The following is a 23,701-nucleotide window of genomic DNA, read 5'->3' on the forward strand; positions in this document are numbered from 1 at the left end:
AACAACTTTCAACACACACAAATGTATCTAATATGATAAACAGCGCTGCAGCATAATAAAAGCTCCACTGCTCTCGAGGCGTGAGTCGCGCTCGTCTTTCATTAGCAATCGCTCCAGCGACCTCGTTTCTGCTCGCACTCGGCCCTGCTCTGCTTCATACTACAGTAATGCTAATAATCTCATCCATGAACATGATTTCTGCCTGAGTCTTGTCCCGATTCTTTTCTACTGGCTGTGAGGTGAAGACAACAACTCCCATGATTCCATGAAATCAAGGCGCCATCAAGTTACGCCTTTGTTTTGAATAAGCGTCCTCTAGGGGCGAAAATGTACATAGTGTGCCTTTAAAGTAAAAAAATAAAAGCTAATTCAAAATATAATAATAGTATATAAATAATACTAAAATAACACCGCAATGGACATGTCAGATAATTCTGTAATGAACTGAATGGAGCGTTATTGTGTTATTGTAGTTTAAAGAGACATTACTTTGAGATTGATGCGCTCCAGAAGCTCCTCTACAGAGGTGGGTTTGGGAGGATGGCTTTTCCTCCTCTTCTTCACGCTGCGTTTGGGTTTCTCCTCTTCCTCGTTTAGCACCTCCACGTAGATGAACTTAAAAGTTCCCACCTTATTATTCAGCAGCCCCATCCACGTGCCCATGGGCGGCTTACTGATGATGTCGATCATATCTCCTCTCTGTAAGGCAAAACACAAGCTGTGGATGCAGAGCAAAGGAAGCTGATTGTCAATTTATTTATAAGAAATAAGACATCTGACCTTGAGTTTGAGGGAGTCAGTATCATACGGGCTCGGGGTGAAGTCTGTGTGGACGAGAGCGCGGCCACAGAACGGTCCTCTGTATGGCAGCTCGTCTTCATCGCCGTCCTCTGATTTCACACTCTCTCGGTTGCTGGTGGACGAATCTGTCGTGCTGACCGTCTGACCACCTGTGGAACAACTTCTGCTTTAGACATCTCCTGACAACAAGTACCATGGATTAACCTGGTATTCTTTAAAGTACTGTGTAAATAACATGGGATATGAATATGGTAGTCATTTAGTACCATATCAGATATTCATCTGATACCATCAGCACCATAAGAATTTTTTTTTAAGGGGCTGTTTTTGGTTTTTAATCCATTTTTATAAATATCCATTTTTATTTCTGGTCAATTGTGTCATTTTGCAATCAAATAATTTTGAATAATGACACTAGACTATAAAATTGTAAATGAACAACGTCCAAGACGATAAATTTCTATTACTTCTCACACACAAAAAAATAAAATAAAATAAAAAAAATCAATGTCAGTTTATTTGATAAGCAGCTGTGTAATATGTAAAATAATATACAGTCAGCAAGTAATTTTCACAAAACAAACCTCTTATTATATCACCCTGTCAGGTTTATTTTACAATAATGACCAGAAAGCTGTATATTATCTATTATTCTACTCTATTCTATATTCTTCTATTATAATCTATTCTTTTATGAATTTTCTGGTTTTGTTTTTAGTATTGTTTAACATTTTGAAATAGCTTTTGCATTTCAGTTTTCATATTAATCTTATATTAAGTGTTAGTAATTTTATTATGTGCTTTTGTAATTTGAATTTTTTTTCTATTTATATTTAATTAATTTTTTTATTTCAGTTTTAGTTTTAGTAATTTTAGTATTTCAATTTATTTTATTTTAGTAATTTTATGTGCTTTTGTCATTTTAATATTTTTTTTTTTTACTTTTACTGTTTAGCTTTAAGTTTATTCTTATTTCAGTTTTAGTTTTAGTAATTTTAGTATTTAAATGTATTTTATTTCAGTTAGTTGCCAAGGCAACATTTCTAATTTTTCATTTTGTTATAAAAACTATTTTTAATAGTTTTAGTAAACAAAAACAACTGTATTATACATATCTATTATTTGTAATTACTCTCCACAACCCTTCACAGACGCCTTTTGGCTTTTTAATATCTGAATGAAAACATAATGCATAAAAACATAGAATGGCCATTTATGAACTTTTTTCTAGGGATGATCATGGTTTCTTATTTTATCCCCTTGGAATTATAAAGTTCTATCTGACATTTTTGTTAAAATTGAGTTATTCACATTCTTATTCTGTGACAAATAATTTACATTATGTGATTTTTTTTTTTTTAAGTTGTGTGCATTTTGGGACTTTTTATTTAGAAAACAATAAGGTTCTTTCTACAAAGTTGAATGGAACGCAAAAACTTTGAAGGTCAATATCTCAAAACCGCTCAAAATGCAGATAGAACCTTATAATTCCAAGGGGTCGATTTGGCTTTAATATTATATTTTTATATTTTATATGTCTTTAATAAGGTTTAATATCATAAAAGCTATATTTGTTTATTTTATCTGACATTTTCATAAATGTGCCTTGCACAAGTACAGTGAAGCATTTCCACACTTACTCATGGAGCTCTGTCCGCTGAGGGAACTCCTCAGACTCTCCACTGATCCTCCAGCCTTGAGTTTGGGTTTCTCCAGAGAGTCTGTGTCCGTGTGTGGAGACTGAGGGCTGCTGGGAGCTCTGCTGGGGCTTGACTGAGTCAAACAGAACACACTGAAATCAATACCATGGCCAATAGAGGGCGCTAGATACAGAGAAATGAAGCTGTAATGTATGAAAGCAAATTCCACAGGTGTTAACTACAACTAAATGACTAAAATGTAATTTGGTTCCATGATAAATGGTGTTTATCATGGATTACTTTTGCTTATATTGGAGTTAGAGATCTGATCAACCTCCTAACCGTAGGTTTTTATGTTTAAGCAAGCAGACTGTTTTTTTTGCTGATTTTGCTTGGTTTGCTCTTTCGACTTGGGCGAATAAGCAACCCTTTAGCAACAATTTAGTAACCAGCCCAAATACCCAGGCATCATGGCATGCACAAAAATCCCTGCCCTTTGCAGGGCCAAACAGCTTTCTGCTTTGACAGATTTGCTATATTGGAATTGCTAAAATTGTTACTCAATAGTTCCTTCAGTATTCTAAATTATACATAAATCATCACACAGTCACCTGCTCAGACGGAGAGGGATTATATTTCTTGGATATGCGTTTCCTCATGGTCTCTTTAACAGATTTCACCTTCTTCCCCAGAGAGATACGGGAAGGTGTTGGAGATCTGGACGCGTCTCTCATGCTGATATTGCCGTTTTCATTCTGCAAGACAGACATGACAGAATGCAACTTCAAAATCTTCTCAAATAAAAAGAACGGCATGCAAGAAGTCAGTTCTGAATGCATTTGGAATAGATTTTATCAATTATTTGCACTTTTACAATGTGTTCTTACTGTGGGGTCACAGCTGCTGTTGCCCATGTACACAGATCGGCTTGTGAGATCAAATCCTCCAAAGCTACAGGTCCTCTGTGACACAAAGAACAGAGTTAGTGAAGCAAAATCTGGCTCAAGTTATTTCTTTACATTTAAATCTAAATACGACTTTTTTTTTTTGTCATTTTGGAGCTTAACGTGACCCTGGGACAAAGTAAAATAAATATAAAATAATATATTAAAAAATAAAGTAAAATATGACAAAACATGGTGGGGGATAAAATAAAATAAAATAAAATAAAATAAAATAAAATAAAATAAAATAAAATAAAATAAAATAAAATAAAATAAAATAAAATAAAATAAAATAAAATAAAATAAAATAAAATAAAATAAAATAAAATAAAGTGCCTGTACTCACTCCATGGTAGTTAGAGGGGCTCAGGGCTCGTCTCATCTCTCCGTCAGTCACAGAGCGGGACATCCTGGGCTCGACTTCACCGTCTGCCTCAGAGAAGGAGGAACCGCTGCCTGCGTCCAGCCCAGAAACTGCTCCGCCGGGTCCAGACGTGGGCTCTAGCCCCTGACTGCTGCTGGACTTACTGAAGGCTTTGAAGAGCTTGTGGCTGCTGTAGGTGTCTAAGCTGCTGGAGGAGGGAGACGTGGTCAAACTGTCCGAATCTCTGTCCAGCGACAGCTGTTCATGAAGCACGGAGCTCAGACCATCACCCTCAGACACGGCAAGACGTTTGTGCACCCCAGAGTAGAGAGAGACGCCCTCCTCGCCGGACGGGTACGCTTCAGGACTCAGAGGGTCTGGAGGAGAAACACAAGAAGTCAACCTGAAATCTAAATGGGGGTTAGGGGCGTCCTTGATTATGATTTCACTTTTTTAACTTTAGTTAGTGTGTAATGTTGCTGTCTAAACATAAACAAATTACGACTCTCAAAGTTCAATGCAAAGGGGGATATTTTCTTTCACAGAAATTGCTTTTTAAGGACTACAAGAAGCTTCTTTCCAGGTTGGTGACATCACAAACCTCAAAATTTACATAAACCCTGCCCCCAGGAACACACAACAAAGGGGTGAGGCCATGTTGGGCTGCTTTAGAGAAGAGGAAGAGTTGTTGTAGTAGAGTGTTGTTGCCATGCCGTCATTTTACGCCGGACAGCTTCACAAACGAGGGTCAATTCAACGCTGGATTTGCACAAAAGATTAACATGACGGCACATGCTAGTCGATGAGTTGAATCAACTCCACAGCAACTACATAAATTTATCCACTAACCATTCAGAAACGTCCAGTTGCATTGTAAAAGTTGTAACTTCTTCCTGAGTCTCTCCATCAGTGTCCGACTCCGGTTTGAACAATGCAAGGCTGAACACTGTTACTGACAATCATCTTTTGGGTTGTGTGAGATTCTCCAGGGGCCTGTACCATGAAGCCGGATTAGCTGGTTAGCCAGGTAGGTTTTAGATTAGTTTGCGCCAATCCTGGGTTTTAGGTATCATGAAAGTGACCTGGATTTTAGTGGCGTTCATCACCATAGTAACTTACGCTTCACAGCTAACCTGCTCCTGGGCAGGTTATGTTCTGGTTTAGAGATTTCAAAGCCAATCAGATGTGAGCAAACTAACACTGACACATCCAACGCAATAAAGTCACTCCCCCAGTTTCTCTTTCTCCAAATTAAAGATCACTATATAGCAAAAAAATATTTAACAATAAAATTGTCTGGCTTTAATGATAATTACTTAGAATTATTTTATGATTTTTATATGATTATTATATGATATATATTATTATTCATTACACACAAGCGATTTTAGTTTAGCAGTTATTATTAAGCATTTAGTTTTAATGAATATTAATATATACAGATCATATGTAATATAAATAAGCTGTAAATAAACTTTAAATATGATGTGACCTTACATGTTTGAGTCTCTATCGCTATTATCAACTATATAAACTAACGTCACAAGTTTTACTTGTACTGATAGAGCAAGATCATTTCTTTTATTTGTCCTCTTTCTTGGACAAGTATTTTCGTCAGTGTAAATGAGTTTAAATACTTCATTTTCTTCAATCTCTTAACCTTCAGCAAAAGAGTTTTGAATCGCGCTGGCTCTCTCGTGAGAAGTGAACCACTGATGTCACACATTCATGTGCACGCGCTCCACAAACTCAGGATCAAAGCCTGAGTTGACAGAGAAAGTTGATGATCAGCATCATGGTACCAACAAAGCCGGATTGGAGTGGTTTGGTTTTGTCAACTCGAAACTAATCCTACAACCCTGAGTTTGTTCAACTACCATCATGGTACAGGCCCCAGCTTTGTTGTTGTTAAGCAACCGAAGCGTGAGATGTTAAGGCTCCGCCCTCTTCTGGAAAGGGGGCCGGGAGCAGCAGCTCATTTGCATTTAAAGGGACACACACAAAAACGGCGTGTTTTTGCTCACACCCAAGTAGGGGCAAATTTAACAAGCTATAATAAATGATCTGTGGGGTATTTTGAGCTGAAACTTCTGGGGACACCAGAGACTTGTATTACATCTTGTAAAAGGGGCATTATAGGTCCCCTTTAAAGTATTGTTTCCGCTACAGTGTATTGATCGAAATTATTAATTAATTAAAATTTTTTATTACCACTCAACCTTGAAAGCAACTCTTTAAAACACCTGGTTTATATGTCTTTGGTCTGTGTTGTGCTCATATTTCAGTTGAACCGCACCAGAGTTCATTTGGTGCGCATCAGGGTTGGGATGGTGGCACTCACACTTCACAAATGAAACACACTAACAGAGCAATCACACTAGAGTTCATTTTAATTGAACCAAACCTGTGTGAAAGTGTGAAACCTGAATTCACCCCACAGTGATTTTGCTATTACTGTAAAAAAGTTTCTGATACTAGATGTTCTGCACAGCTATGTAAATTTCAGGTGTGATTTGAGACATGAATATGTATGATTGTGTAAATTCATCTCTCACCTTTTGATCCATGTTTTTTGGCCTCATCAATTCTGATAAGCTTCTTTCTCACACGTCGAGTTGAATTAACGAGTTTATGAAGTCGGCGAAAGGTGACGGACTCTTCCAGCTCGTCCTCCGACTGTTCTCTCGACTGTACACACACAAATAACAAACAATATAAAACAAAATAAATAACAATAACAAAACAAAATACATAGAAAATAACAAAACAAAACAATAAAATATCAAATCAAATAATATCAAAATAAAATAAAATAAATCAAATATAAAATAAAAAAGCAAAAAAATATCAAATAATATAAAACATAAAAATAAAATAAAACAACAAAATATGAATACAAATAATAATCAATTCAAATAACAAAATAAAAAAAGAAAAGAAAAAATATGGTTTACTATATGCAAGGTAAAAGGTCCTTGCACATGTAATGGAAAGTAGTTTGACTCATTATTGACCACAGACTTTCAGTGGTCTTCAGTATATAGTAAGCCAAAAGTTTCCCATATGCAAACTATAAAAACAGGTCATTTGAACAAACTGTAAACATTTCAGCCTGTCAGACTCATTAACTTCAACATGTAACTTGTCCTGCAGACATGAATGATTCCTCAAATCATGTGTGTTATTACAGAGAGGTGTGCTGCTACTTTACTAAGAGGTCAGATCCGTTTTCACCTGATGGACCATAAAACAGGTGAAAAATATCCACACACACGGAGTTAGATATGAAAACCAGATTATCACAGACTTGAGGGTGCAAGACTCTTTTCTAGCTTATTTTCCATCAGGTAGAGAAGTATTTCTCAGAAGCATCTGTTGTAGCAGCATACAGGTTAGGCTCAGAAACCACACGCAGAAGAGACAGCCACATCTCAACTATAATTACCCATCATTTATGGTTCATAAATGTGAGCACTGTGTGGCTCTTTCCACAGCTGAGAACCACATGAAGATCACAGGCCAGAAATAAACCCGGTGAAATGTCAAATACAGTCAGTGTGAGACTATCAAGAGTGTGAGCATCTGCTAATGTCTGTTATAAACGGCTCTTGTGTGCAAGTCCGAGAACTGAATATTTCAAGCAAACAATTTCAGCGGGTGGGATGTTATGTAATTGGCATCTGTAAAATTCTATTGTCATCGATGAAAACGCAGACACTATAATAACTGGTCAGCACTGAGGATGTTGAATGCCTCACATAAAAGCATTATGGAGGAAGTACCATGCAACAATAATGATGAACAGTAACACTATGGTATTTGACTAATTTATTTTTCTTATTTACTTTGATATATACTTTGCCACTGAATAATTATGTTCATATACAATTAAACTTCAAAGTACAGTACCGTTCAAAAGTTTTCGGGTCAGTAAGTTTTTTCTTCAAAGAAATTAATTATTTTATTCAGTTAGGGTGCATTAATTTGACCAAAAGTGACAGTAAAGATATAATGTTACAAAAGATTTCAAATAAATGGTGTTCTTTTGAACTTTCTATTCATCAAATAATCCTCAAAAAATGCGTCACAGCTTCCACAAAAATATGAAGCAGCACAACTGTTTTCAACATTGATAATAATAATTATAAATGTTTCTTGAGCAGCAAATCAGCATATTATAATGATTTCTAAAGGATCATGTGACACTGAAGACTGGAGGAATGGTGCTGAAAATTCAGCTTTGACGATAGGAGTAAATTATATTTAAAAACATAGAAAACAGTTATTTTAAAATATGTAAAAATATACAATCTTCTCCATTTTACTGCAAAAAGTTTGCATTCTTTTAATTCAGTTAAAGGAACACTCCACTTTTTTTGAAAATAGGCTCATTTTCCAACTCCCCTAGAGTTAAACAGTTGAGTTTTACCGTTTTCGAATCCATTCAGCCGATCTCCAGGTCTGGCGGTACCACTTTTAGCATAGCTTAGCATAGTTCATTGAATCTGATTAGACCGTTAGCATCTTGCACAAAAATGACCAAAGAGTTTCGATATTTTTCCTATTTAAAAATTGACTCTTCTGTAGTTACATCGTGTACTAAGACCGACGAAAAAGGTAAAACTCAACTGTTTAACTCTAGGGGAGTTGGAAAATGAGCCTATTTTCAAAAAAAGTGGAGTGTTCCTTTAAGAGGTTATGCTGTGACATATGTGACCCCTGGATCACAAAACCAGTCATAAGGGTCCATTCATCATCTGAAAGCTGAATAAACTTGTATTTTTGTATGGTTTGTTAGGATAGGACAATATTTGGCCAAGATACAACTATTTGAACATCTGGAATCTGAGGGTGCAAAAAAATCTAAATATTGAGAAAATTGCATATAAAGTTGTCCAAATGAAGTCCTTAGCAACACATATCCACTCACAAAAATAAATTTTTGATATATTTACGGTAGGAAATTTACAAAATAATTTTATGGTCCAGGGTCACATATTGATCTTCTGTTGGTAATGTGATATGACTTCGCAGGTCAGAGTTCACCAGTTTTGGGGGTAACGCGTTACAAGTAACTTGAGTTACGTAATCAGATTAGTTTTTCAAGTAACTAGTAAAGTTACACATTACTTTTTCAATTTTAAACAAAATAGTTACTTTTTCAAATAAGTAACACAAGTTACTTTTTCACATTTATTGACTGACAGCTCTCCTGTCCTCATGCTGAGAGAAATAAAGTGCAGAGGCGTTATGTGCGCTGTGTGAACATGATGATTATTGTAGTTCTAGACTAAATGTGAACATGCATTTACTCATCTCACTTGCACGAAAACACTGAAAAACAGTGAAATGCAATCTCAGAATTTAACGCAAACCTGTAATAATTAACTATATTAAATGACACAAATATACTTTATGTATTTAATCTCACTTTATTAACCAATGTCTTTGCTGCTGACCTTCAATGATCCAATTCAACCATACTAATAAGCAAAAATGACTTTAGATTAGATTTAGAAATAAGGGTGTTGAACTTCCTGTATCCTATTCTTCTTCAATGCAGAATGGCAGCACAGCTGAAAGGTTTGTTTGAGCTGTGCCCTCTACTGTACAGGCATAAATATGCATTTCCTTCAGCCTGAGGCTTATTCATTTCACTTTTAGTGTGAAAGGGCCTTAACATTGCCAAAAATAGAACTTTTTTTGTTATAAAAAACAAAAACAAATCAAAAACAAGCAAGTCCAGCCCAGGTGAGAAAAAGTAACGCAAAAGTAATTTTACGCATTACTTTCATAAAAAGTAACTATGCAATTAATGCACTTTTTTTTTTAGGGAATAACGCAATATTGTAATTCATTGCTTTTAAAAGTAACTTTTCCCAAAACTGGAGTTCATGAAACTTGAACTTTGGAGTGAACTTTGTGTAGTGTGACTGTCCCTTTGGTTTTAGAGGTATGTTTATATAACCTTGAAAGCAATAATGCTTGTCTTAGCAAACACAACAACGAAAATTCATTTTTACAGAATGCACCCAATGGTAAACAGTGGTCCTGTCCAGTGGAATTGGTGGAATGGCTCCTGCATCCAAGTGCCTTAATCACACAATCCCTGTACAAAAGAGCTGCAGGCCGCTGGAGAGAGAGCAGCCCTGCATTCAACCGGCCAAAAATGCACAATGGGGGTAACAGCATTGAGTGGATGAATAGGACCCTGCCTGGAGGCCCGGAGGGGCCGTGGTTCACATCTACGACATGATGGGGGGATGGAGGGGTGGCAAATCCCACAGATAGCGGGTGAAAACCCTGCTGTGAGTGTCTATAGACAGAAGATCTGCTCATCACAACAAATAAGGATGTGGCACACGGCTAATGGATATTTACTCCTTCCACTTCACAGGTCGTATGTGCCTATGGAGAACGCGGGTGGCTTTGGGATCTCACATGCGAGAACTTCTCATTAGCAAACGCAGAAGGTGACTGGGAAACTTACATTACAGAAGGAGGATTCGGTCATGGAGAGACTGGGTGTGTCGGTCCAACTGGTCGTTTCCATGCTGTTGGACTGCCTGTTCTGCGTTTCATATTCCTTCAGCTGAGGGACAGTAAAATGCATGTTAGCAAATGTTTGGGGGAGTAACATCAAATCCCATCCCACACTGTTTTTACTGAGCATCCTGTAATCTTGTAAATGTATCACATTATGGAAGCAAAATGGGTTGTGAAACCGTTTCATACCCGAGCCAAGGCTTCCTCCACCGTAATCATCTTCTCCTTCACCATCATCATCAGCTGGATGCGTTCTTCATCGCTCATCGTGATCTCACTGGCCACAAAGCCAGGATCCTCCCCTGTAGACCAAAGGTCAAAGGACATGCGTATAATTTAAAGCAATGTTATATCTAGATTAGTGCTGTCAAAATTACCACGTTAATGCATGTGATTATTTTTTTCAGTTTAATCATATTAAAATTATTTAACACAGCATCCGTTTTTCCATCATAATTTGGCTAGTATTACATTAAGATCACGCCCTTATTCACGCAAATGCTTTTAAACCATTCAAGCACCACAAGACAAATGAGAACACACTCTGTGAATGTCGTGTCTGTGTGACACACACGTCTCGTGTGCTCAGAAAGATGCGCACCAGTATCGAGTTCTCTTTCACGCTTGAACAAACAGTAACACAAAGAATTATGCCAAAATGCCCGTTTTGTCAAGTATCCTCATAATGAGTTTAATAATGTCTTAAATGAACTTAAAGAGTTGTGTGAAAATGAGATTCTCATCAGATCCGCGTCATGCTCGACAGCGGCAGCTCTTAAAGTGACAGCAGCATAATAAACCAGTCGCTGTGATGTCTGTCATTAATGTCAATCAAAGAACAAAGGTAACAGAGAAAATTGTAGCTTTAATAAGGATTAATCTATATTTAATTTCTAATTTCAATTTCTGCATATTTCCAACCTGTTAGACAAGTAGGAAGGCCACAGGGAAATATGACATTATAATAGGTTTATGTGAAGATTGTTTTAAGTTCAATTAAATTAAAATTTACTTAAATTAAAAGACGTCATTGATTTTAAATCCTAATAAATGTTGAAATTGATAGATTTTACACACTCTAATGTTGAATGTCTATAATTAATGTTTAAAAAAATAACAGACATCAATACCAGTATTAGTTATCAGTGATACTGGCCTTCAATCATAAATAGATGCCATTAAACAAATATTTAAAAATACTGTCTTTGTTTCTACATTAATTTGGAGAGTAACTGTGAAATTATTACAATATAAAAATATTAAAAACTTTTTAATCGTGATTAATTACAGGAAAAATGTGAGATTAATTAATTTTTTAATCGATTGACAGCACTAATCTAGATCTAATTTTCTAGATATATAGATCTGAAGATTTAATGGAATTGTGGTTAGAAATGGGTGAAGAACCTTTTGGTAGCGCTCGAACGCTCCCTTTCTGTGTCTTGCGGAAGTTCTGCCAGAACGATTTGTTTTTCTTTCTGTCCCATCTCCCTGCTGTTAGAAACAAAGGTTTAAAGTCAATGAATGTTTTAATTGCATGTTTCAAGAACTTACGAGTCAAAAAATTGAATACAACTTAGTTTTCCCCCCCCCCTGATCTAAAAGATTAGTTTTGTAGACAAATATTAGTTGTGCCTAAAAAAATGCTGTTCTAAATGTATCACAGTTTCCACAAAAATATGAAGCAGCACAACTGTTTTCAACATTGATAATAATCAGAAATTTTTCTTGAGCAGCAAATAGAATGGTAGAATGATTTCTGAAGGATCATGTGACACTGAAGTCTGGAGGAATGATGCTGAAAATTCAGCTTTACATCACAAGAATTAGTTACATTTTCAAATATATTCAAATAGAAAAATAGTTATTTTAAATTGTAATCATATTTCACAATATTACTGTTTTTTTTTTACTGGAATTTCTCATCAAATAAATGCAGCATGGGTGAACAGAAGAGACTTCTTTCAAAAACATTAAACAATCTTACAGTCCACAAACATTTGAACAGTAGAGTAATAAAATAATAATAATAATAATAATAATAATAATAATTTAGATAACCAAGGAAAAATGTGAACTTTATAAAATCATCCCAGGATGTACCTCATGAAACTGATCGAGATGTAGAAAATAGTAATAAAAATAATAATAGTTATAATAATAATAATAATAATAATAATAACAAAGAATGAGGAGGCGTGTCCAAACATTTGACTGACAGTGTATTTCACAGGGTTCCCACAGCTTTTGACCAATGAATCTGCATGAATTTATAAGATTTACAAAAGGCATTTACAAAAGAACACTGTTTAGCCAATTAAACATTCTAGAGCAGAGCAGAATTGTAGTTTCACTCTTGACTTTTCCCAGTTTTAAAATTCCGATACTCCTAGGTTTTTCCTGACTGTGCGAACCCTGACAATCAAGACAATCAATCAAACAAATAAACAAACACAAAATGTGGTACTAACCGGATCCGTCTTCAGAGCTGGACTTGTTCATTGATTGCCTGTAAGCAAAAGTACAAACAAGCATGAACTCCAGCAAATATGTCTCCATCAAATCTTCATCACACTGTGTTTCATCTCACCTGCTCTCCCACATTATTTTCTTCATTTTCAACACCTATCCATTCATTTGTAGTAATATGTCTGTCCTAACTGGTGTCCATGCTGCCTGTGGGGCAGTGAGTTAGACTCAGCCGTCTGTCAGAGCGAATAAAGACACATGCTGCTGTCGGCCGGCACACCACACCTCACAGCAACAATGGAGGCTTTTTCACGCACCGGAGGGGTTTTAGAGGGACATAGCGCTCACATGGCTTCTAAATTCCTGTCCCTCTCTCTTTATTTGTCTTTCTCTCAGCTGACACGTGCTGCTGATTTTAGCATGTACCTGAGTTCTCGGAAGCACTGTAAACGTGCGAGGACAGATATAGGGGTGGGCGATATGACCAAAATCTTGTATCATGATATGAGTCATTTAATTTCACGATAACAATATAGTTATTTTTGCTTTGAATAAAGTTATATCATCAACATTTTGATACCACTGAAATTTCATAAATCTCATCACCAATTTCAATACCACAAAAAACTAATACTAGCCTAACATGTAAAAATAAATAAATAAATAAGATAAAAAAGGCTCAAGCTCACTGAAGACAAGTAAACAGTTAGTGATACAATAAGAGCAAAGAAACTAATTACAAGCAACAGGACAACAAATTACAACAGAACAAAGACACAAATGAAACAGACCTACCTAAAAACCTCAAGCACTAAATAAAAAAATAATACATACATTATATAAAGTAATCAAATGTACAAAAAACACTGCATCATCTTCACTGTGTAAATTAAACAAACATTATTCTTATTAAAGTTACAAAAGTAATTCAGTCAAGAGCAGTGAGATTAACATTAATGGCACAGACGGATGCAAGTTTATTAGGCTGCTGTCGCTTTAAGACTGAATGCATGGATCTAATATACTAAAACACATACACTTTCTTTCTCAACTCTCTTTACGTTCTTAAGACATAAATGACTGTGTTTACGTGGATACTCGCAAAGACGGGCATTTTGACATAAGTGTATTTGACCATTCAAGCCCAATAAGGTGGCAAAAAGAACTCAGTTCAGTACTCACACGCTCTATGAGCAGTGGCTTTATGTGCGCGTCTCTCAGAAACAGTCTCTCTGAGTTCTCTTTCGCTACTTATTGTACTTGAGTTTCAGATGACAAGCTTTCGTGACGGGGCAGCAAAGCAACGTCATGTGAGCTTAACTGCAATAAAGACGAAAGTCTAAAATCTCTACTGGTTGACAAATTTCTACCGGTTAATCGGGTCTACCGGTATATCGTCCACCCCTAGAAAGACACATTCAAAACTGCAAACAAATGTGTCTTAACCCTGCATATTCATTACAACAATTTATAGTAACGCTGTTTATTAGCTAAAGTATTACAGAATTCATTATAAAACAGATAATATAATATGAGTTTACAGTGGGGTTCAAAAGTTTGAGGTCAGTAAGATTTGTAAATGTCTTTGACAGAAGTCTCTTATGCTCAATAAGACTGCATTTATTTGATCAAAAATACAGTAAAAAAAGTAATGTGTAGTATGGCTAATATGCAATGTTTGGCTAATGTTAAAGGGGTTTTATGTAAGAATTTTCATATTAATTGCTTTTTGTATTGCCAATGTGTGAAGAGCAGCGTGGGCAGTATAGGTATGTTCTTTAACAGTATATCGCTGCAAAGGTATTTTCAACGTCTTTTTACTTCTAAGCAAAGAACGAAAAAGAACTTTGCCGTTAGTATATCAGGGATTTGAATCACGTTCAGTCTCTTTTAAGATATGTGTGCACGAGCAATAAGTTGCTGGCTGCAGTTCACTTAACGGCCACCGGTGTCGCTTATAACAAGGGTTTCTGAATTCTACATATAGCCCCTTTAAGCTAATGAAAATATTAGGCCTACTTGGTGAATTTTTTTTTTTTACTAGTTACTATGGATTATATTTTTTGAATATAGGTGTTATTTATAAATGCAATAAACCCTGAGAGACATTTTACTGTGATTTAACCATTATTTGGGGGAGGTCTTGTGTAGTTTATCGGTTTATATCACAATAATTTTGACCGTGGCTCATCCAATCACAGTTTAGAGCCACAAGTTTTGTTTTACTAATGTAGCTCATATTGTGAATAATGAACAAAAATAACTAAATTGACTCGTGCATTACGTGTATTAACATTGCTGATGGTGGTGATTCAGATTGTATCTCATCCGGTGGACAATGAAAGGAAGGAAACAGAGAAATGAGGAAAAAAGGGGTCAACAGGAAATAAATGCATCATCTCCAATGTCCTGATGGCCGGATGTGTTTCATTGTTGAGTAACTCTCAGGGCTGCGGGGTCTTATTTAAGTACGTCCAGGAACTCAAAATATCTCATTATATCTCGTTATGGAATCTTAAATATTTGCAACTAGAAAGTCCCTTAATCGTGTTCTTAAAACAAGCACAGTTTGCAAAGACTGGATGAGAAACACTGAAAAAGCAACAAGATGTCATGTACCTTCTCTCTAACTCAGGTGTGGACACAGCACTAGACAGCCCCAATGACTCCTGGGAGGAAAAATAAAGACATTTTAGGCTCTTAACAGCAAATACAGATGGAAATAGTGTATAAATGTTTGAACAAAGAGTACAGATGACATTATAGTGCCTTTCCCATGAAAGCACAAGTTTTCTGGACAGGTCATTCTGTGATTAATCTACCCACCTGGATTTCCAACCGCAGCTGAAGGGATGTTGTTGATTCAGCCTTTGCCTGAGAAACAAAGTCATACAGCAAGTTAAACAAAACACTCAATGACAAACTGTTCATTCCTTCATTCTCTGATAACCGTTATCTAGCCCAACCAAATGACACATCTCACCATCATTTTCATTGTGAAGCAATATTTTATTTTTTGCACAGGACAAATTTGATTTTCTTGCTCTTTTAAAATGCTACATTACTGTTCAAAAGTTTAGAGTCAGTAAGATTTTTTAGTTAGGTTTTTTTTTAAATAATATTTTTATTCAACAAGGATGCATAATTGATCAAAAGTGACAGTAAAGACATTTATAAAGTTAAAAAATATTTCTATTTCAAATAAATGCTCTTCTTTTCAACTTTCTATTCATCAAAGAATCCTGAAGGAAATCACAGTTTCCATAAAAATATGAAGCAGCACAATTCTTTTCAACACTGGTAAGTATGGAAGTTTGTTTCCGCCATGAAATAAAAAATAAAAAAGGTAATTACAAGTTTATAGCTCACAATTCTGACTTTTTTCCTCAGAATTGCGAGATATAAACTCACAATTGCGAGTTATAAAGTCAGCATTGTGTGATATAAATTAGAAATTGCGTGTTATAAATGTGCAATCTGTTTTCTCAGAATTGTGAGTTTATGGGCCCTACCATACACCCGGTGCAATGCGGCGCCAGGCGCAACGCAAGTGTTTTTTGCTAGTTTCAGCCCGACGCAGTTATCATTTTCAAGTCCAGCGCCACGTTGTTTAAATAGCAAATGCATTTGCGCCCATTTGTACGCCCAAGGGCGTGCTGGTCTAAAAACCAGGTGTGTTCAGGCGCATTGTTGACGCGTTACTATTTTGAGGCAACTGAAATAGACTGCGTCATTGACTAACTGAAACCTGGTCTGAAGTCAATGGTGCACTATTTTTTTTTGTTATTTAAAGAGTGTGTTAGTAATATGCGCCTATATGCGGGTGCACAACGTGCACACACTCTGCTTGTTACGCACACAAGGACGCACAGCAGCACACAAACATGCCAAATATTGAAAATAAAAGGATTACAATGTAAAAGATTATTATTGTGTGAATAAAGATAAAAATGCTTTGGTGGAATCCAGCTTTTCCTGTAGATGGTCTGCTCGCGCGCTTTAACCTTGCACATGAGCAGATCCGTTTTCTCACTAGAGAAGCGTTCATTTTAATAGTGTAAATATTCATTTTAATGTAAATAGTGAATCCGCCATGGAGCGAGCATAACTAGCTTTTAAAGGGAATGGGAGATCAGGCTCTGATTGGTTTATTGCAAGTTACACCCAAAACACACCCATTAGTCATTAAGAGAATAGGAACAACCCTTTTAGACCATGTGCTGAGCGTGCCGACCATTTTTCCCGTCGTTAAACTACCCAAAGTGGATTCGGACATGCCCTAAGTGCACCATGCGCTTCAGACCATGCAGTTAGATCGTTAAAATAGGGCCCCTTAACTAACAATTGCAAGTTATAAAGTTAGAATTGCGAGATACAAAGAGACAATTCTGAGAAAAAAGTCAGAATTCCAAGTTATCTATCTCACAATTCTGACTTTATAAGACGCAATTGCAAGTTTTAATCTCGCAATTCTGAGAAATTGAGAAAAGTCCGAATTGTGAAATGCAAACTCGCAGTTGCGAGAAAAAAGAATTGTGAGATAAAAAGTCTCAATTACCTTTTTTATTTTTTTAGTGCCGGAAACAAGCTTCCATAAATAAGAATTAATTCTTGAGCAGCAAATCAGCACATGAATGATTAGGATATAGAATATATAATTTCTGAAGGAATATAGAAGATTTCTGAAGGACCATGTTTCACTGAAAACTTAAGTAATGATGCTGAAAATTCAGCTCTGCATCACAGGAATAAAAATGACATTTTAAAATATTTTCACATAGAAAACTTGTATTAATATTTCACAGTATTACTGTATTTTTGTTCAAATAAATGCACCCTTGGTGAGCATTTGATACTTCTTTCAAAAACATTAAAAAAAATCTCAACCCCAAACTATGAACAGTAGTGTAGGTGGGCTTTATTGAAAAAGAAATAAAAAAAAGTGTACAATATGCCCTTCAATAGAAGTTCATGTGAGTGTTTTACCGTCTCTGCTTCTTGAGCCACTCTGCGTTTGCGTAACTCCTCCATTCTGTCGCACACTTCGCTGTAAGACGTGCTGTAATACTCTGAATACTCTTGGGCCAGATCCTCAATGTTACCCAGAGAGCCATCCTACAACACACGAACAATGCACTTATTATTTTGCAGTTTGAAAACAGCAGTGAGGAAAAAACTGCTTTTATAATCATCGCAAAACTGTGACGGATATCCACGCACAGCATTGTTTTGAATGTTCGGTAGGATCTGTGACCGTCACAAAATATACGTCAAAAAAGTTTTTTTTTTTTTTTTGTTTCTTAAGGTTCGGTCTTAAAGGGTTAGTTCACCCCAAAATGAAAATTATCCCATAATTTAATCACACTCAAGCCATCCTAGATGTATATGACTATCTTCTTTCAGACGAGAATCGGAGATATATTCAAAAATATCCTTGCTCTCCAAAGATTTACAATGGTAGCGAATGGGGGGCGTGTTATGATGCCCCCCCAAAAATGCATCCATCCATCATAAATATAATCTCCACTGCTCCAGGGGGATAATAAAGGCCTTCTGAAGTGAAGTTTTAAATTTGGATTTAAATTTTTACACCTAGGATGGCTTGAGGGTGAGTAAATCATGGGATTTTTGGGTGACTACCCATTTAAAAATGACAGTGTGAATGCTAAGCGAACTAAATGTATTATTTTCTTTTTTTGGTCTGGACCAAGAGAACCAAACTACAAGTGTGAACACACCCTTAATCACCGCTATGGAGGTGGTTACGGTGTATTGGTTAATAAAAAGTTGCAGGTTCAAATCATGCAAAGGGTTCCTTATGAACTATCACCACTGTGCCATTGAGCAAAGACACTTCTGATTACAGTCAATATCCTGCTGGCCTCCATCCTGCTGTTAAAGAGAGCCAGAAATACCCCTGGTCAGCCTCCTCTGAGATCAACAGATCCATGAAAGGAGGAGCCCAAACTCAATATACACAGTCAGAAGAAATCAACTTTCTCTCAGCATGTCTTCCTGGTATTGTATGACACACTGAGACGTGACCTCTCTTGTAAACTCAAAGACCCTGAGGACAAAGCATCATCTCAAGATCTGCAAGCTCATCTCCTAAAAATTTCCCTCAAATATTTTTAGCACACTGAAGTTTTACTCAACTATATCACCCATATAACCATAACACACAATACACTTTAGTAGTGATGGGAAAGTTTTGGGATGCAGAGAGTCTTGTGATTTCAAACAAAATGATAGGAACCTCTTTTATAGCAGACAAATAAATATTCAGCATTTATGAATAGAAGAATGACTAAGTTTACTAGATTAAATGATGTAAAAAAACAAAACAAACAGCATTAAATAATTACATGTACTTTTAATACAAAAACTTTCAGTCGACCTCAGTGTGAAATGCTTTTGAAATGACCCACGGCACAGACAAAACACACTTGACATTAAAACAATGACATTTAGAAGACTACCAAGCATTTATATTATTCACGTGAATTGACATAAAAATATCAAGAAACACCTCCCCAGGCATTATATACAATAAAATAACATCAAATGTGACATTCAGTGTAAAGTCAACCCATATACAGTACTTTCACTATGCAAATATTTATACAAACTACAAAGACAACAAAAAATGCTGAAGACATAGGATGCATGCTAAAGAGGACTTATTTAGACATAGACTAACAGCCACATAATATTAATAATTAAGTAAGAATAAATCTGAATAAATATTAAACATTAAATAATATATTATTATTATTATTATTAATATATTAAATAATGAATAATATATATTTTATTATTGTTAATAACAAAGGCAGTATGCATGGACTAATTTAGACATATAGACAGACAGTAAACATCCACATAATATTAATAATATTAAATACCAAAAAATATTAACTATATAAATATTAAATAAATATTATTAAATTATTTATTAAATATATTAATTATCATTATATATATAATAAATAATGTGTTTTATTAATAATATTAATTAAATACCAATAAATATTAAACATATACATATAAAATCAATATTATTATTATTCAATTATATATTAAATATATTAGTTATTATTATATATTAAAATAAATAATGTTTTATTAATAATGTGGATAATATTAATTAAATACCAATTAATATTAAACATTATGTAAATATAAAATCTATATTATTAAATTATATATTAAATATATTAATTATTATTATATATTAAAATAAATAATGTGTTTTATTAATAAAATAAAAAAGTAAAACTTATAAAAAACAAAACAAAACAAAAACTTACATAAAAAATAAAACCTTTCTGGAAAACACTGAAAAGCTAATTAAAATTCATGAACTTACCAAGATATTCATCAGGTCTGCCCATACATATGAAAAACTGTCTGGCGTGCTCAAATCCCCACAAATTTCTTGATCAGTGTTTGTTTCATTATCCATAGTCAAAATATAATCTATTGCTCCAAATATAAAATAAAACTGAGTTTTAAAGGAACATCCTTACAGACAGCAAGAAGGCAAGAGCCAAATGTTGTTCATCCCGTCTTTAGATGGGAAAAGCATAATGCACCACTCATGGGTAAATTATTGAAGTGAAATGCACAAATCTGGAAAGTCTTCTGGCTTTAACACTCCTGCTGTCCAACAATCAAATCACAGCCAACTGGAGTCAAACAGCATGAGATCCACACGGCAATATTTAGTAATAACACTTAAAGCAGCCAATGAAACTTGTAAACAAACTAACTGGAACAAAACTGAGAAACAAGATTTACTTATTTGTCAAGTTCTTTTAGAAAAATTTTTAAACTTTCTCTTAACGCTCTCCTGTATGAGTGCAAAAGCCCCTGAAGTAAGCGGGATGACAGTCTGTCTGAGTCTAAATGCACCTGCGCGTCCGTCGCTGATGTTCACAGACACTGAGCAGCTTATTGAGGGTGATTAATATTCCACAGACTGAGCAACGCTGTGCTGGAGGAAGTGACACTTCCAAAGACTGACTTGGCTCAGATTTACACACATCAATGAGCCCTCAGAGACGTCCATTCAACACGCAGACAGCTTTCCAAGACATAAACAAGGAAATTCATTATAAAAACAAACACCACAAGCAAAATAAGACATATAGTTGATTGTTTAACTGATGGGTAGGTCTATATGTTAATGTCTGTCAGTATTTAATAAAGTTATTAATTAGGAGAGTTTGCAGCATCACTATTATTACTCTTCATACTTTATTACGATTAAAGATTAATGATCTAGTTATTTGACAAACTCTTTACAGTACCTTAGATCGTGCAGTATGTTAAGGAGATACTCCTCTATGTCAGGGGTGTCCAAACCTGGTCCTGCAGAGCTCCAACTTGCCTCAACACACCTGCCTAGAAGTTTCTAGTATGCCTAGTGAAACCTTGATTAGCTGGTTCAGGTGTGTTTAATTGGGGTTCTAGCTAAACTCTGCAGGACAGCGGCCCTCCAGGTGGAGGATTGGATACCCCTGCTCTATGTGATCAGACTTTTGATCTTCACATGATTTTAACCACCTTGTATCACCTAGAAAGTTAAGTTTTATGCAATTCTTTTGATAGAGGGAAACAAGATATTCATTTCTATTTTAAACATTATTTATGCTTCAGACATTCCTCTTAAAAGCTGTGTGCAAAGTGAACCACATTTGGTTTTCGATCGCTGAAAATGGGTAAAATTCAACAATTTGAACATGGAGCTGCTTTGAGATCCCTATATCTATGGGACTGAACTATATAGGGCCTTGAAAATGAAGATTTCAAAAGGACAGTTTATTAAGAATGAGAATCTAGAAGGATATTAAGATATCTTGAATACTTTTAGAGTTACAGGCATGTAAACTTTGGAAAAGGAATATTTATGGCACTCAGGTATGTTCTATGAAATTGAGTTGATAGAAAAACACGAGATACAATTCTAGTTTCAACATTATTTGTTCTTCAGATATTCCTCTTTAAGAGAAAAAAGTATCAGCTCTATGCAAAGTGACCCACATTTGAAAATGTGTACAATTTACCAATTTACTCATGAAGCCGCATTAAGATCTCCATATCTCTGAGACTGAACCATCGAGGGCCTTTATAATGAAGATAGCAAAAGGATGGCTTGGTTATGAACCAGAATCTAAAAGGATTTTAAGATACCGCATGCAAACTTGAGGCAAAAACACAAGAAGTGCTTTTTGCCATTTTTGAGCTGTCACTGTTGGCATATAATGAAACAAAGATTGCTAAAGTCAACAGATTTTACTAATAGACCTACCAATCTCTGTGTCAAAATAAAATAATGATGCTGCCATCTTTCTAAAGTCATTTTTACACCCCTATAATTTGGCTCCAAATCTCAGGGGAAAATTGTCATTTTGACCCCCCTCTACAAAATAGTGGATTACTCAGTAAATATACATCTGTAACATTTAATATTTTTTGGCTTTCATCACTATTTATGTTTGTCTTTCTACAGAACAAATATTAACAAAATTAAAAATTTGAGCCGGGGAAGTTTCCGAAATTTGGTTGATTTGACACGGAATGACCCTATACATAAAAGACACCCCTCAACAAGTCAAAGTCAGGTGAATCCTAGACTAATTATACAGGACTTCCTTAAAGGGGTCATGACATTTTATTATTATTATATTAATATGTTCCTTGAAGTTCACTTATAATGTTAATAAAGTTTGCACACCCAACCATCAAAGCCCACTCGCAATTGCACATGAGTAAGTGTTTTGAAAACATTATTCATATAAAACTGTCATTTACAGACAAAGCATTATGAAATTATTTACTTACGGTTTGTGATACAGCTGCTAACAGATACAATACAGCTGCTTCATCTTTCAACAAAAGTTTCTTTGCAAACTCTCCATTACGTTGTGCCTCATTTACAAAACAAAATGCTCCGAACAAACATATAATCCTCCGACGCGATCTGGGACGCCATTAAAATAAACCATCCACATGCTTCCGACGCTCAGATCCTTCTGAAGTCTGTACAGAGACGCAAATGAGCAGTTTAAACTGGACAAAACGCTCTTTCACCCTTTCATTTGTCCTGTTGTCGACAGACTCAAGTGTGTGGAGTATGATAGACACTGAACACGCATCTGTTTCCAGTGTAGAAAGCGTCAGTGATTATAATGGTTCTAATTGCTTTTGACACGACGCAAAGCTCACATCCAGTGTATGTCAGCTGTTAAGCGACTGAATGCCAGTGGGCAGGGCCTATGGTGCGATGATGTATCACTAGAGGCAGTCATATGCAAATTATTTTTCCTGTGTGATGTCACAAATCCCACAATACCAAAATGAGCTGTTTTTGGGGGTTAATTAAGAAATATTTTGTTTATAATGAGGAGGACGTTTTAAGCAATGAAACTTGCAGGATGTTTTAATGGTCAAAGACCTCTTTTATGTCAAAAGATCAAGGCAAATTTGATTTCTCATGTCACAACCCCTTTAAGACCAATTAATCAACTAGTCAGATAAACCATTTACTAGCTGATTTTGAAAATATGTATTCCTTAAGTAAAGTGTTTAGCACTGTCAGTTTAACACACTCATTCTGGTCAGTTATAGTTATGCTCTTTCTGTATTCTCACAGACAGTCTAAAAGTAGAGTGACCACTGTGAAACTCTGACCCACTGTTTGTGTTTCTTTCCCCACAGTCCTCTAAAAAAATAATGAAAAAACATGGGAGATCTCTTTTCAAATAATCAAGCATGACATGGGTTAGAAAGTTAAACTGCAATTTGGTAAAAATGGCTCATATTCAGTGTCTTCTTCAAGAAAACGCTGTAATTCAATATCAACGAATGCAGAGCAGATCAGAGGCACAGAATAGATTCTTATACTCGTGAGACGCTTCCTTCATTCGGCTGAA

The 23,701-nt window shown here is 35.5% G+C and overlaps 1 protein-coding gene across 3 annotated transcripts in view; it reads right to left on the reverse strand.

Moving 5' to 3' along the window:
• Positions 1 to 23,701, reverse strand: part of sash1b (SAM and SH3 domain containing 1b) — a 126,333-nt gene that overhangs the window by 9,277 nt on the left and 93,355 nt on the right. For 2 of the 3 annotated variants that reach the window (XM_051869386.1, XM_051869388.1), the window contains 14 exons: positions 17,751 to 17,879; positions 15,591 to 15,638; positions 15,384 to 15,433; positions 12,767 to 12,804; positions 11,703 to 11,789; positions 10,485 to 10,597; positions 10,240 to 10,341; positions 6,305 to 6,437; positions 3,732 to 4,126; positions 3,329 to 3,403; positions 3,053 to 3,196; positions 2,442 to 2,574; positions 781 to 950; positions 490 to 699 (listed from right to left, as the gene is read on the reverse strand). In XM_051869386.1, the coding sequence (XP_051725346.1) occupies positions 490 to 699; positions 781 to 950; positions 2,442 to 2,574; positions 3,053 to 3,196; positions 3,329 to 3,403; positions 3,732 to 4,126; positions 6,305 to 6,437; positions 10,240 to 10,341; positions 10,485 to 10,597; positions 11,703 to 11,789; positions 12,767 to 12,804; positions 15,384 to 15,433; positions 15,591 to 15,638; positions 17,751 to 17,879 (1,827 nt within the window). Of the gene's footprint in view, positions 1 to 489; positions 700 to 780; positions 951 to 2,441; positions 2,575 to 3,052; positions 3,197 to 3,328; positions 3,404 to 3,731; positions 4,127 to 6,304; positions 6,438 to 10,239; positions 10,342 to 10,484; positions 10,598 to 11,702; positions 11,790 to 12,766; positions 12,805 to 15,383; positions 15,434 to 15,590; positions 15,639 to 17,750; positions 17,880 to 20,133; positions 20,672 to 23,701 lie in introns of those variants that run through there. The other variant, XM_051869387.1, reaches the window with a different exon arrangement.

The sequence above is a fragment of the Ctenopharyngodon idella genome, chromosome 17, assembly GCF_019924925.1.
Source record: "Ctenopharyngodon idella isolate HZGC_01 chromosome 17, HZGC01, whole genome shotgun sequence".
Classification (NCBI taxonomy): Eukaryota; Metazoa; Chordata; class Actinopteri; order Cypriniformes; family Xenocyprididae; genus Ctenopharyngodon; species Ctenopharyngodon idella.